Source organism: Tubulanus polymorphus, chromosome 3, assembly GCF_964204645.1.
Source record: "Tubulanus polymorphus chromosome 3, tnTubPoly1.2, whole genome shotgun sequence".
Lineage (NCBI taxonomy): Eukaryota > Metazoa > Nemertea > Palaeonemertea > Tubulaniformes > Tubulanidae > Tubulanus > Tubulanus polymorphus.
Window position 1 is genome coordinate 5,733,556 of NC_134027.1, and position 16,078 is coordinate 5,749,633.

At 37.6% G+C, this 16,078-nt stretch overlaps 2 protein-coding genes across 3 annotated transcripts; both read right to left on the reverse strand.

Moving 5' to 3' along the window:
* Positions 1–2,874: 2,874 nt before the first annotated feature.
* LOC141901830 (serine/threonine-protein kinase pim-3-like) lies at positions 2,875–7,210 on the reverse strand. Its single transcript, XM_074789327.1, has 5 exons — positions 6,987–7,210; positions 6,719–6,825; positions 6,198–6,609; positions 5,274–5,450; positions 2,875–4,994 (listed from the first exon to the last, which is right to left on the reverse strand). Exons 1-5 carry the CDS (start codon positions 7,066–7,068, stop codon positions 4,816–4,818), a joined length of 957 nt encoding a protein of 318 aa, XP_074645428.1. The 5' UTR covers positions 7,069–7,210; the 3' UTR covers positions 2,875–4,815.
* Positions 7,211–9,620: 2,410 nt separating this feature from the next.
* On the reverse strand, positions 9,621–16,024 carry LOC141901406 (OTU domain-containing protein 5-like). 2 transcript variants are annotated; one of them, XM_074788617.1, is made up of 11 exons: positions 15,456–16,024; positions 14,879–14,972; positions 14,722–14,786; positions 14,442–14,598; positions 14,207–14,355; positions 13,374–13,436; positions 13,046–13,177; positions 12,394–12,408; positions 12,216–12,339; positions 11,644–11,784; positions 9,621–11,344 (listed from the first exon to the last, which is right to left on the reverse strand). In XM_074788617.1, the coding sequence occupies exons 1-11, from the start codon at positions 15,897–15,899 to the stop codon at positions 11,202–11,204; spliced, it is 1,527 nt and encodes a 508-aa protein (XP_074644718.1). In that variant the 5' UTR covers positions 15,900–16,024; the 3' UTR covers positions 9,621–11,201. The 2 variants fall into 2 exon arrangements, with proteins under 2 accessions (XP_074644718.1, XP_074644717.1); XM_074788616.1 differs by having other exon boundaries at positions 12,216–12,408.
* Between the last annotated feature and the right edge of the window lie 54 nt (positions 16,025–16,078).

Genomic DNA, 16,078 nt, shown 5'->3' on the forward strand with positions numbered 1-16,078 from the left:
CTCATTGGAGAAACGCTCTCTCTTTCTACTCAAATGTCTTGATATCAACTGATTCTGCTAATGTATTACAGTTATAACTCTGGCCTTATATGACTTATATGACTGACCTTCATTAAACTCCATTTAAATGGTCGAAAAGAAATTTTGCGTTAGAACAAAACATCATTGTTTGAAAGTCTAAAAGGGATCGTTGCGAGCATGGCGGAATCGGCATGATATATCAAAATTTACCATGTCGGGACTAAAACCACGGTCATTTATCGGTAAAGTCTCGAAACTAAATATAACATTCGAAATCCGAACCTAGACTGGTTCTGATGGCTGCTCTTGTGCAGGGCGATATAATTTTCATTATTGTATATTGATGTGGATAATGTTACGTCCGTTGACTCAGATTATGATGAAATGAATCATTTAGAAGAATCATTGTGTAGCGCAGGTGAGGGGGAGGCATTCTAATCAAATAGCGACCTTGAGATGACAGTAGACGAGGCCACCTTTGTGCGAAAAGTAATTGCTTGTTTTTTCACCTCGTCCGCTTCGATAACCAATCATCCAAAAATGTTGGTAATACGTGCCAAAAAGGTGCAACATTTCCAAACGTTTCACGGTTTTGTTGTGAGGATTCTTCATTTTCTTGCGACCAAGGGTTCCTCGTTTTACACTCAGTCCAGCGAGTTGTAACCACGTGTACGTACTCCGAGTAATAAATGTTAAATGGAATTTTTGCAATACAATCATTTTGTCCAAGTTCAGCGCCCGACTGGTCATTGCATTTCATGAAAAGGTACAATTTAGATTTAGCGGTAAAAGAATATATCTTCTTTGAATAATATGAAGCAACGCATTATCTCAATATTGGATTTTCGAAAAAAATGAGTTTTCGAAAAGCAGATGCACGATCACGATGATGATCTTGTTTGCCAATCCTCTCTGGAAAAGCCGAGTCGTTGCCTCTCTCATCGATTCTTTGTAATAATATAAATAGCTCTCGCTGCTCTCTCCGCAGATCCAGGGCCCAGTTTCTCATATGGGTCAAGGTCGTATTACCATGAGCAAAGCAGGTTTCTGAGTGCGCCTCCGTGGGGGAGGATAGAATGGACGAATTGTTTACGAGACGCGCCACTTTCCCAGGGGCCGACACACGTTTAGCGGAATCTTGATCTGATTTTTGCAAGATTAGAATGTTTTACTTTTTCAAATCAATTAAACTTCATGATAATTCGTATGTAAAAGGATTGAGAGAAGACACACACTGTTTCTGAGCGACATATTCGTAGGTAAAACTATTAATAGCATCTCAAAATCGATCGATGCAAATCTAAAATGACATGACAACAATGGGTAAAGCATTGCATTTCGTTCATATTTCATCTGTAGGCATATGTTATATCAGAAGAAAAACTCGCGATTCACTATTCGAGTTACTCATGTTCTATTAATGTAAATTTTATCTCGGTTATCTGATCGTTCACCCACTCATGAATAGTGACACAGAAAAAATTGCCGAGTATTATTGTTGTTTAGGATTGGTGAGTGGGAGTTTGAGCGGGAGTTTCCATGGATACCGATTTGATTTCAGCAGTAACCACGTGGGGCAGGGTTGTCTTGTGGTTCTGGAACGCGGGAAATGATTCAGGTTTATGTTGATGTCTATTCTGTAGATCGATAGCCAGGTGAATCACCAAACTGTCCACTTGTTGCGATGCATCACTTTTGACACAGCATTGGTCATCATCGTGTACAAGTTACTGAAACTATCATCTTAAACCGCCGAGCAGAATATTTCATGGTGGATTACGCTAAATGATCTCGACATAAGCAACTTTACCTCCATCATGCCAGTTAGGTTGGATGATTATGCTGCGACCTTTTTTCTGTCTGTCTGGTGCCTGGACAATATTGTTGTTGCCCGTCCACAATTTGAATGAAAACTACTTGTAGTTTGTAAAGCACAATAACCAACGGTCAATGTACCCTATGTTTGTCTATTGTCCATATCATCAACAGTTGTGGTATACATGTACATGTATATGATAAACACGTCGTACCACGTGTTTAAGCGAGCGAACACTTCTATGGTACGACACGAACGACTCCGTATATTTGAATAATACGTTTGTACATCTGCGGTCACTTTGTGCTATTTTGCCTAAATTTCAACTTTTAAAATTAATTAAAACTTCTACATATAAATTACATTTTGCCCAAGTTGGATAATAAAGAGAGAAACCCAGGATAATAACGAACAAATTAAGTCCGAAAATGTTTCCTCGAGCCTGTAGTAATTCAAACCAGGCAAGCTCTCCAATTAGTAGTTAATGCGATGTTTTTACTATAATAGTTATCTCCAGGAATACGAAAGAACAGAGACCGATCAAGTAATCGATACATATATAAACTAGGGGAAAAGATATGAAATTTAACTAACAAAAAAGAATACAAAAACCTGTGAATTCTAAGGGTTTTTGCTAGTAGATATAAATGTACACGAAGGAAAATCAGGTCTCTATTTCAAGATGAAGAAAGATTATCGAAACACTCCAGCGCTCGCAGATAGTAGCTAAGCCGCTAACGACATCTGGCGAGGAATTGCGTGCATTTAATTTTTGAATTAAATATTTGATGACGCGAAAGGCGTCTCTTACAACGCCTGGTGTCTCCATTCCTGGAATTCGGTCGCTTTGAAAAGCATGTTGAAAAGAATCACACAGGATAGGCTACGTCATGTTCGACAAGTCAATTGAGTGAATCTAAAATTCCTTGCGACCACTGAATAAATTCGTAATTCCTCGTGACCACTGCGCCAAAAGTAAAATAACCAACTCCCTCACCAAGGATAATCCACATTCAAAACTCGTGAAACTAAACGTATTAATTTACAAAAAAATCATTTTATTAGACAATCTTATAAAAATATGCTTTACCTTTTTAAGTTATATTTACAAAATATTCACACCACATCACACATCACATACATACACGTACAAGTCAATGGTGAAGCCATTCTCTTAATGAAGTGCCAGCTCTCAAGATGACCATGACTATTTTTTCATCGCTTTACAAAAAATGTCTACCGTTTTTAAATATAATTATTACTCTTAAACACAAATTATAGCGTCATATCTTGTTTGATCGTTTGATAGAAATTAAAATAATGATAAAAACATCAGTGACGGGGCGCGATTTTCTACACCTCTCAAACTTCAATGGCAGTGAACATGCTATATTTATAAATTGTACCAAATTTTTCAGTTTTAATCAATGGCACTTGAATGGTATCCTCACTCACCATTTGGCAGTTGGCTTCTGAGACCGACAGCGGCCGCGTCAAGCACTTATCTATCTATACAGCTATTTAATATCACAAAAATAAATTAATTCACACCCTATTTACATCAATTACATGCACGCGCGCGCACGGAGCCAACTGGAACTTTTTACATTCATTTCAAGTAGATCGAAATTTCATTAGTTCAATAAATTAGATCCTTTTTTAACGACTAGTAATGTAAAATTTTTCATCACGTGAGACAGACTAACACAAGTTTCAAGTGTCTAATCGATTTTGGATTGCATCCAAATCCTATTCAGAAATATTCTACTATTCACTCCGCGGTAGCTGAATTTTTCCAGTTGACTGCAGGCATTTAGCATTTAATGATACATCTAGGTCCGACTATCTAAAGACGACTGATCCCCAGCAAGATTCAAAATGGAATGCAAAGTTTGAAGATGGATGAAAGAAAATTACATTCATCCAAAGATTGGTCAAATGGTTTTGAATCGAACAAGCGATCGGCGCGCCTTATTGTCAAGACTCAATAAATTATACATAACTAACAGTCAAGATTATTCTGTACAACCTAATACTGTCCCAGTTGCCACTTAATTAAATTAAACTTGGGGAGGGGAAGTTTTGCACCAGAATATTCTCAAACTAAAACCCCATAGTTCCATCTATCGGCAAGTGCACCTTCGGTTTCATACGAAACCACAAGTGCGCACAACTGTCTCTTTTTCAAGTTATAAAACCCGTTCCCTAACTTCAACACAGAAATGTGGTGGCTACCAAAGCCAACACGAAAATTAAACTAGATTTGAACACGTTGCATTGTTGAACATTGCGTTCAGGCCTTCCAACTACTTGGTAAAACGCAAGTGTGGAAGGTCCTTAAGCTTTATAGCACCATACGATTGGGAGGATAACTACCCCGAGGAACTTGTGAGTGAGCCGTGTCATTCACTCATAAAATATCCAATCAAGAATAAAATTCAATAACACGAATTTAAACTTTCAAGTCAATTAAAACCCGTTCTGGTATTTCACACCGAATACCCGTTTTTCTTTTTAAGTCAAGAATTTCTTTCAAACCAGTCGACGATAAAAACTTTCCAAGAGTTCACGTTTTTGCAAGCAAAAAGCCACGAGCGCCGGATTATTCAATTCGAATATAATTTCTATAAGTCCAGCAACTGAAACCCAGCAGTAAAAGAAGACCGTCCAATAAACATCAAAGTTAGTTAATATCACTCAGCGCCGAGCGACACAACTATCAACAAATTTAACGTCCCGATTATTCCACTTTCACACTTGCTTAAATTCAGATTGGATAAGTCCAGAGTGCGTGACGAATGTTACAAGTCCCTTTTTTACACGGTAAAATCCTCTGAGGTCACGATTGTAGTTACGCGAGCTGACGACTCCAGTGGGACACGACGACGGCCCCGCCTGTCTGTCATCTTTATGCTCAAGTCTTTGGCATTTTTTAAGTTAAATAAGTCCAAGAAGAAATTATCCTAAGAATACCATCTTCATAAACTCTCCTGGCTGCTAGTACTGGATTGGTCTGATTTAGCATCAGATTGCCATAGATTTAATTTCTCCGATAGTATATTGTCTTGTTGAAGCCACGGATGAGCTAAGATTTCTTCTAATGATGGTCTATCACCTGGTCGAACTGACAAACATTTTCGAATGAGATCTTTCACTTCTGTAAAATATAAACACATGGATCCATGAGTTTAACATATAATCGTTAATAACAGAACTATGTATGATGATGTGGAACACAGTATAATTGCCGAGTCTGCATCTCTAAGCAGCTGCTAGTATATTTATAGCTACAGTCTCCACTGAAATTGAGCCAGATCAATAATTCTGCTGCAGCGGGAAAGCCGTGTTTGGCAAGCAGCCAGCACTCTGGAATCCCTACAGCGCCGAGTCGGGGAGATGAGGACATGAAGGTTACATGGAGAGGAGTAATACATACCTGCAGAAATAAGTCCTTTAAATGTAACACGGGCGCTGACGATTTGCTCATCTTGTTCAAACGGAATGTCTCCACACACCATATCATACAGTAATATACCGAGTGACCACACTGTAGCTGAGCGTCCGTGATATCTGTGATACTTGATCCATTCCGGTGGACTGTAAACCCGCGTACCTAAAATACACAAAGAACAAATTTCTAATGAAATTCAGACTATCATTCATTAACAAAAATCTTCGTTGGTTTAATTGAGTTCGACTAGAGGCTATCAGATTAAAATTTAATTAATTCTAACTCAACTAAAATTTTTTATTATTTATTAACCACCATCTAGATAAACATAGCCTAGTATCAAAATTTCTGGATGTTTGGATAGACATGGACATTAATTAATGTCGCTTAAAATCCTGTGTACTGAATGTGTGCCAGTTATTGATTGATAGGTGGGAGACTCTGGCAACTTGCCAGTACTGATATTGTATGTTGTTATCTACCAAGCTTTGCGCGAGCCCATAGAGATGTTAATGGAATATTTTCAAAACTATCACGTTACCATTCAATTTTAATTATATCAGTAGGTATTGAATTAATTTTGTTTCGTCCAAACAAACCAAGGTAGAGAATTTATTCCGGCCCACTCAAGTTATGAGTTTCATCTGTTGCCAAAATATACATTACATTTGCTTAAAGTTCCAGCAAACAAAAAAATTTTAATCTGACAGCTCTAGTCTACTTCACAAAGGACATCCAACCGAAACTATTCTAATACATGTAGGCAGGCCTAGGCTATATTATCCGGTAACATGTGTTACCATCATATTGAAACTAAAAGTAGGCTGAAAATTTGAATATTTTCAATCATTTCAGTTTTATTGCTGCTCATTGTATGTTTTATCCATGGTTGGTTTTTGAGACACTCACCATCAAAATCAACATAAACTGTATCTTTGAGGAAATCTCCAGAACCGAAGTCTATGATTTTGAGTTCATTCGTTTTTAAGTCCACTAGGATATTTTCATCTTTAATGTCTCTGTGAATAACTCCGGCACTGTGAATGTCAATAATCGCGTGTACGACTTGTCGGAAAAAGTCTTTGGCGGAATCTTCGTCGAGAACGCGATTTTCAGTGATGTAATCAAATAGATCCTTGCAGGATTCAGGTCGCTCCATAACAATGATAAAACAGTCCGGTCTGTCAAAATAATCCAACATCGTTATAACACCAGGAACGTGGTTGACTTCTTTCATCAAGCAAACCTCCAATGGAACTGACTGACCATTCATTTGGACCCACTCATTAACTCTGTTCTTTTTGATGTATTTGATGGCAACCTAAAAATAAAGTCAATTTCCTATTTACAATTGTCTCAAAATTTGGGAGTAACGTTTGTTCTTCAAGAAGTTACTCAATTTATGTTAAGGATTAAGTTAAGCTACTTACGGGTAGTCCATCTGTTCTCCTTCGACCAGCAATAACAGTACCAAAGCCTCCAGATCCAAGAGTTCGACCATGCTTGTACAATTTCTGTGGATCTTCTCGGTCTTTCACTGGAATTGGAAAATATAAACATTTAATCATTTGATAACTATCTCCAGTGAGAAACAATTTCTTTACTGAATATCTAAATCAAAAATTAAAAAACCAATCAGGCAATCTGTGAAGAGACGCTAACTCCGACTCTTAACTATCGAAACCGCCCAATATTTACCTGGTCTCTCTTTCTCTGCGTGGATATTCATGTTAAGTCCACCGTTAAGTACTCCTAATGTAGGAAATTTCTTAGCGAACATTATTTAAGAATCCCGATTAACTTATATATGAGTGTGATTAGAATCCTCACTGACTGACGAAGTAACGCACTCGGCTCAACACGTCTTTACGCTACGAGTCGAGCTAATGTTTTGATGCAAAATTTTGAATGCACTCGCTAGTAGTCTACTATAAACGTTCCGAATCGAAACACTATTAGTATCAATCCGCGTCTGGTGGAGAGCGCCTTGGAATCGTGCCAAGATTGAAGCGTTCTTTAAAGAAAATGTAAGAATATTTTCAAAAACTTGATAGGTTAAGCCTCAATCTTAAAATTGGTTCGGTAAATAATTTTGATACTAATTTTTTTAACTAATGATACAAGTTTTAATCAACAGACAGAGAACTATTTTCGCTACTAGTCACACAGTCTCGATCGACACGACTTACGCGGTTTGGCTGAGGGCCAGCGCGCTCACAATTGGGTCACACTGGAAAGTCTAGTAAAACGAACCAATCAACATCTACGTAGTGGCGCGAAAACCCCGTTCGCTCATTAGCATATGAATATTGGCTAGCCTCCGAGTAAACCAATAAGCAATAGTAGTTGGCGCGATCTGTGAATGATTATGGCGGGAACCCCGCCCATCACTACCAGATTCAAAGGAAAATAAACATTTAAACGTGGCTAGGGAATTTCCTAGTCAAAAAGAGACGGTTCTTGGTTTTTTCAATTCAGTTTTTGTATTTCTTTTCATCTAGAGAGAAACTAACGGGAAATTAATATGAACCCGAAATTCAAATGTGCCATGGGATTTCAAGTAGGGTATCAAAAGTCACACGCAGTACAGTGGGTCGATGATAAGCTTTTTGTTAAAAATGGTGGAAAATGGTTATTTCATTTAATCGCTGATTTTAGGGGCCCACATCGACTTCGAGGTGGTCTATTTTAAGCTGCACAGGTGTCGCCACTAACAACGGCAGAAATAGGAATGTAAACATAATCACATGCCTCGTGAACGTCATCATACTCGAGTCATGTGCTACGTCATGAAATATCAATGAGGTCGGCCAAGTTGTTTCCAGATAGAAATGACGCAGTTTAAATTCATTAATTAACCATTTTATGACTAAGAAAATCTTGTGACTCGTATTTACTATAGATGATTAATTATTAATTCTAAAAGTGTCTAACTTCTATAAGTATACTTTAGCCTTTAATCCCATGATTTTCATCGCTAAACTAGTCTCATTTTGAAGTTAGCAGATGGGATTCGCTAGGATTGACCGTCTATAGGATTCGAAGGGTAGAACTTTGAAGAAATAGAAACGTTGCTTTGAACGTAAAAAAACTATCCAACAAAACTTCCAACTTCCAACTTCCAATTTGTTGAAAACTATAGCGAAGCTTGAGTAATGATTTGACTACTCCAAGTTTTAAATACCGGGTATTAAGACATTGACTCAGTTTTGATAACGAATGACTACGAGTAAGTTCCATTTGTTTTGATTGTTCGGATAATGCATCCTCTTGGTTATCAACCTCGACATTTTCTTCCCGATTGTTAAAATATTATAGAATACGAAAACCCTATCGCCATCTACGGTATAATGATTAACTAAAAGACGGCGGACGCGGAGTAATTAACACATATCGTTCGCCATCTATCGTCAAATTTAAGAACTCGGCTTTAAAAATCGCGCGAATTTTATGGATTCGAACGCGTAGTGCAGGATTAAAGGCTTTAATGATTCCTCCTTTCTCCTTATCGGCCAGGTCATTTTTTAAACCGCAATGAAAACGTGTAATCAGTTTATTTTGATAGCTACCTGGTCTCATAAATAGCTATATGATGATTTGAAAAGAAAAATAATAGGCGGCTGACCGCCGGGTCAACGAAGCTAAACATAAAGGAGAAACAAGGGTATCCTTTTTTAGCCTTAAACAGTTCTTGTATTCGTGATTTCAAAGTTTAAAAACATGCATCATTTGCAAGACATATATTGTCTTATTCAGTGGACTTGTAGTGCGAAAATCACTAAAGGTCTTAATGACTTTGTATCCTAGAGATTTCTCGGACATAAAGCGTACTTCGACAAGGCTCTGAATTTCTAAATTAAACGACCGGTACTTACTCAAACAAGGCGAGGTCGCGAATTTCGACATGGTGGGCTAACAGCGATTTGTAGATACTGAGAAATGCTTTCTCGACGAACAGTTTCGCATGCGTTGATGTTGACTTCTGTCGCAGAACAGGTGTCACAGTGACCGTTAGGTGACAGATAATCTGAGAAGTTAGTCACAGTGTTTGTCTAGCGGTGAGTGAGTTTGTACTCGGTGGTCAAGGGCTCGACACGGATGGTTGTCACACCTTTCATTGAGAATAGTTCTGTCCGGGCCGACCGCAGGCGCGTACGTACCATTCACTCACCTGTGACACAGCTTTTATATGACTGAGCGGATTAAAATTCTCTCCGATCACGGCTGTTCTCTGAATCATAAAACGATCTTTAAAAAAAAAAACTGCTGAGTCGATCTAGAATCCACAGAACCAGAAATCAAATTAATCGACACCCTTGAGTTACACACTAGACAATTATTTATTGAAATTCATATTATTTATTGATATTTACATTTAGATGTATATGCTATTTGCTTTTTTAACAATTTATAAATACATAATCATCAGTCAACTCTTCCTATATTTAACCGATCTGTTATTTTCAATAGCTTTATACTAAATAGATTATTCTGTTTCATAAACTTGAACATGTATTTTGTCGCAGATATTGATAGTGAAAGTCAAGATAAAAAGAAGATCATTTTGTCAATCAAATGTTGAATAAGTGAAATCGCCGTGCTTAAAAAGTAATCATAGTAATTAAAGAATGGATCATTATTTAATCCATACATAAAAGGTTAAAATGTTCTTTTCTACATTGTATGTGTGTTTAACAGAAAGATTTTAGCACATTGGTTAAAATACACATTACTTAACTCATTATTTCTCATACAAATAAAAACTTTTAATTTCATGATAATATTCACCATCATTTCGATAGATTTATAATCAACATCCTTAACTTACTACGAGTGTAGTTTAATTGTAACACTTTTCATGATTCACAAACTCAAGAAAAAATTAAAGCACCACAACATTTCTCCGTTTAGGAGAAACTGTAGCCTATTCGCTCATTGATCATCAATAAAGAATTACACCAACTTGTGAATAAAAACTAAACTTGTAAGTGGGACGCCTGTCTGGACTTGAAACAATGAATTGCAGATGGAGAAGAAAAGAACTATGGTTGAACGTGCCATCCTAATTTATGGACATCCAATGAAAGCCATAAACAAGAATTAAATAGAAAAAAATATTTACAATTTTCAGGATGATCAGTTATATACAAACACCTACATATACAGTGTACTTCTATGCTTCATCTTGTTTATGACATTCACTACATCTCATGAGCACTGAACTTTCAATGCACAACTAAAATCCCCAATAATCAATTACTATGAATGTTCACAGCTAAACGAACCTTGACAAATAAGTTGTAAGATCGAAACAAATATTGTTTCTAAGTTGCTCACAATTAACCAAATATCAAAAAGAATATTGAATGATGACTAGAAGAGGTGATTATACATGTACTTACAATGAAGGGGGAGTGAGGAGAGAGAGGGTTATTTTATTTCATTCTGTGTAAAATACATTCATTGACACATATTACACTTAGAGATATAACACTTTTATATCTCAAGTGATGAAGGGAACATTTTAAGAAAATTGCTCATTCATAATCACTCCTCCCACAATGTGCTTTTCACACAGGGAGGTGGTGCTGAATGAAATACTCATGGATTACTCTTAAATTGGTTTTTGACGCCACCAATTACTGTGTCCACTTGTTACAATCCTATTATCTAGCTCCTTTGAAATCAAAGGTAACTATGGGACTCCAGCTAATTAAGATTAAACAATCCAACAACAGCTAGTGTTCTGTTCAAATAATCAAATAATAGGCGTATAAATATGAAGGGACCACAAAATATGGCACATCACGAATATATCAATAATATCACCTCATATTTCTCATTATTTACAAATTAACTTAATTTAATAGTTATTTATGCCATGTTTTCATTTTAACATAATAGTCATCGATGTTAGCTCAATGATTTTGTTTCATTGTCCTTATTATTTGTACCGCCAGAATTTGAGACATTTTTCTTCAATGTGTCCAAATACTCTTGCTGTGACTGAGCAATAACCTGCGCTATAATATCATCGTCATCCCATTCAGCCAAACCTGCAAAACAAGTAGATGAATGCCGCTGAAGATTTCTTCAATCTTATTTTCCTTCTTACACCATTCCTTCTTGTCTTAATCGACAAAATTGGTTCTAAGGTTGGTAGTAGAATGGTTTATTTGTTTACGATTATAACAGCAATCTGAGTGTATGAATTATTGTAAGAAAGCAGTCTACAAAACCTGGCACCGTCCACCCACAATTCAACATGTGTGCCGGTCACGAATGCGCTACTTTTTCTGGACGCAAGCCAATCATACGATTTTTTAAAAGAGATTTACTTAGAAAAAATACGTACCAAACATAGTGGGTGGTAATTGATTCATTAAAGAAGTTGTTTCACCGAAACCACTTCCTCCTATAGCTCCATCACTGGAGCAACATGCGCCTATGTCATGGTTCGACAAGCCAACTGCACTAGTGGAATGCATCGCTGACCCTACAAGTTGATCACAAGTTTTAGCTTTTAAAAGGCAAAATCAAATGAATGAGTCATCCGGGGCGAGATCATAGTGAAGTACGCTGATTATATTCACTAACCATCCACTTCACAGTAACCTTAAAATGGGCCAAGCATAATTCTATAAATTCTTCTTGGATACATAGGATTAGTATAGTGGGAGGATTAATCTGTCTGAATTTATTAGGACTCACATTCCTCCAAATTTAAGAGAATGGTAGATTGATCAGATCAATAGGACTATTAGGCCTATTGATCTGATCAAGGTTAAAGCTAGAGATGGTATTGGAAGAAAATATAGGGTACTTTTGAGAAATAATTGCACTTCATGTATCACAGTTTCCTAACATGGCTTGTATCTGCGCCTGGATTTAAGATGAATATATAAAGGGTGAAGGAATTAAGTTTACCTGGAGTAGAAGTAAGCAGTTCAGCTGGATTCGGGACTGGTAATGTGAAATCGTCAGTAGATGTCTGTAATTGATTGGGACTGTTCTGTTGACTGTTACGACTGCGCGGAGATCTTATAGTCATACGTGTATCTGGAGAACGAGTTGACGAGGAAGCAGTTGCCGTGCTACACGTCGCACTAGCTGTACGTGGCTGACAAATATAAACATAAAACACATTCTTATAAGTCAGAGAAAAAAGACGTGAAAATTGCTATCAGTAACAAAAATTTCTTTTCAGTGACATTTCGTTGAAATATGAAAGGAAATGTTCAAATCAATCAGTAATCAACGGTAAGACATTCCATAACATCTTTCATATTTCTAGATGCACCAAACAAATCAGTATTTCTTGTTATAGAATAATAACAAATACTGAAAGTCAGGAACAGTTGGCGGCTTTGATTATAACAAACAGAAACTCTGGGAATCAATCTTAGACTGAAACCAATTAGATACGGTACCTCATTTCTCATTTCTACCAAGCTAAAAAGTTGACCCGACCGGCTGCCAATATACCCAGTACATACCCGGTAATTTTCTTTTAAAAATATGATCGAGCTTAACATAACAAATGAACTGACTAAAAATCGTAGTGCAGTTTACAAAATGACCCAGTGGATAAAGAGAGACAAGGTTGCTTTTCTTTTTAGACCTATACTGCAGTTACGAACAGATTTTCTGGAAACTTCAGCATTTCATTGAAGGATACACTTCATACCAAGATGGCAATCAATCATAATTTTGCTCTAAGTATTGAGCAATGTTCAATCAACGTATCTATTACTTACAGATGAATGATGTTTTGCACGTTTTTCATTGTCTTTTAACCATTGCAGATAAGATTCACGTGCCACCTGCTCTTCAATGGTTTCCTGAGTCACCTCCCAATCAGTTTCTTTTAATTTGTCCGCTAACATTGTCTGAAAAAATTAACAAAACATTGAATAATACTGATATATTTCAAATTTTCAGTGATAAGCCCACAAAGAAGCAAGGATTACTATTTTTAAAGCCTGCTTTGTAGTGATTAATTCCAAGCCCCGAGCCAAGAGTTTAACTCAGTTCTTAATCAAATATTCAAATGAGTTCAGGTGAATAGTTTAACAGGAGCTTTACCTGTTCAATTTGTAATTCCTCAGATTGGCGTACTGCATCTCTCATTAAGTTTCTATCAGCGAGCTGAAAATAACAAATCACTAACATTATTGATTGTAGGATCAGCTGGATTTGTAGGAATGTAAACAGCAGAGGGTATCTAGGTGCTCGCATACAGTGCCATAGTTGAAATTTGAATAATTTTAATGAATGGAACTACTTTTAATAGATACAATCTTTAACAATGTTTACAGTTGATCAGGTCAACCAGTACAGTTTCATGCATCAGCCATAGCACAAAAGATACATTTTTACATGATTTGCCCTACATGTAGCCTGTCTTGAATATGGACCTATTTCAACTAGTGCGAGAAACTGCTCTGTATTTAACCTGTCATCAGGATCCGACTCCCTTTAAAATACTTAATTACCGATAAGCCAAGTGCCATAAGTTAAAGCACCTTTGAGCACGTCTTAGCCACCACCACACTGTTAAAGGTGGCTGTGAGGAAACTGTCATGTTATGATGTTCTGGTTGGTTTAGCCAGGATAAATCTGTTACTAAACAGTCTACCACCCAGACTCCTGTAGCAGCGCGTAGCTTCAATTGTATGTAACAATGCATAGGGAATCCCGTTAATGGGAATCTCCGTTGAAATGCCAAGTAGGTCATCGTAAAACTGAAGATTAGCAAAATGGACCATCAAAAATATTGTTTTTCGCAGTAATCTTGCACATGTCTGGTTGAACTGACGCACTCATAAAAATCAGCACCATTATTGGCATGAAATTCTTTGCCACAAAAAAGCGGAGACAGTCACTCAAAAGTGACGGCAGAGATAATTCATACATACCCCAGGTTGGAATCCTGGCAGGCCAAGTCCGACCCCAACACTTGGTTGATACGGATCGACAACTGAATTATAATGGGTATTTCTATGATAACTTATTCGAATTGGAACATCTTCCGTCTTATATGATCCATGGAACGTATTTATGGCCTCTGCAAATGGAAAACAATATTTTGATTTGTTAAGTCGAAATCAAATCAAGTCAATTTTTGTTGTTAAGATAAACTATAAAACTTACCAGAACCATACTGATAAACTTCAACAGGGCGATTGAAAAGCTCGGATATAGCCTGCATTTCAATGTGGTTGCCATGGCAATTATCCATTCTTTTACGATTTAGATATGTGTTGAAATCTTCTGTTATATATTGCGAAAAATGGTCCCGGTTTTTAGCCTGGAAATAAATTCAATAGTTAACTCTGTGTCCGTGTTGTAATGGCAGGGTGGCGCCACTTTGCGCCCATTTACAAATCTTTCAGGTTATCTGAAAGTGGACTCTAGGGTAATGAGAACTTACTATGTAATCTAAAGTGTGCTTTCGAACGATCCCATGCATTTCTTGGTCCCCATAAACTTGATCAGCTGAAAAGATAACAATATGATCATTCGATAGATTGAACAATTTCTGGTTCAATTGAAACACGCAGCGATGGGCCTTCGCGATAAGAACTTACCAACTGATCTAAACAGACAAGCTCCATCAGTGCCCATCTCCTTGATAATGAAACCTCGTTTTTCTTTTAAGACACGCGTAAACCATTGCTCAAGCTGGAGAAACAAATAAAAAACACTTTGAGTTCATACACAGACTTAAACCAGGGCAGAAATATCGAAATCTGGGACTGATAATGTTTTCCAAGGATACCCCAGGAAAAAACTTATCAGCAATAAATGTCCCAGCTGGGATCATTCTTGAAGTGGGAATACACAATTTGGGGCCTCTCATACACAGATTTCAAAATGTTGATGCACCTGGAGCAGCCACTAAAGGGATGCAGTGGAGCGCTGAATAAATTTGTTCCTATCAAATGCACAACATGAAATAGAGTGGTGATAATTTTGGAGAGCTCTGATGGCCCTCTCTCATGACGCCTATGTTTATTTATTCAACAAATGCTTTGTTTGGTATTCAAGTGTCGGTATCCCAGGATTATTATTTCTAAGCGCCCCAAAACATTTGACTAAATCAGGTTAGCGAAGGTAGGGGGTTGAGTGAGGCACTGTGTGATCATGAGGAGGCCCCCTACAAACCTCTGCATCATATTCTTGTGGTTCAGCAGGGACGACGACTGGCAGCGGTTTCTCAGTTTCATATTCATCTTCGCTGTTAACTGAATCCAAAACGACGGGTGAACTGTTTGGTCCTGCGGTGGAGGTCTGTTGCACTCGATCAGCTCGCGATGAACCATGGTTTCTGTGTTTTCGAGTATTCCGATGCGGAGACGTACGATGTCTACGCTTGTTGCCAGCACTTGTTTCGGGTGAGCCAACACCTCCTGGATCGTGTCCGGCAAATGTTTCATCTAGTTGACCTGTAGGCCACCGTGGCGGAGAATTTCTCGCTCTACTCACGTGAGACAGCGAATGACTGACCCGTGTATCAGATGGTATTGAGTTCAGATGGTGTTCACCGGAATGACTCGGTTCTTTCTCCGATTTCTCTTTGGAAACTTTCTTTTTCGGCAAAATGGTCATCCTGAACTACTTATCTGTCTATCGAACGTATGAAAAACGTTCCAGGAAGTCCACGGGCGTCTGTTATTGCGTCTATTTGTGGTGTTTTTCAACTAATTTACGAGCAAAAATCTTTCAACATGGCCGTCATTCACCAGTTACGTGCAGCGCCATCTGTAAACAAACCCACATGGCTTAAC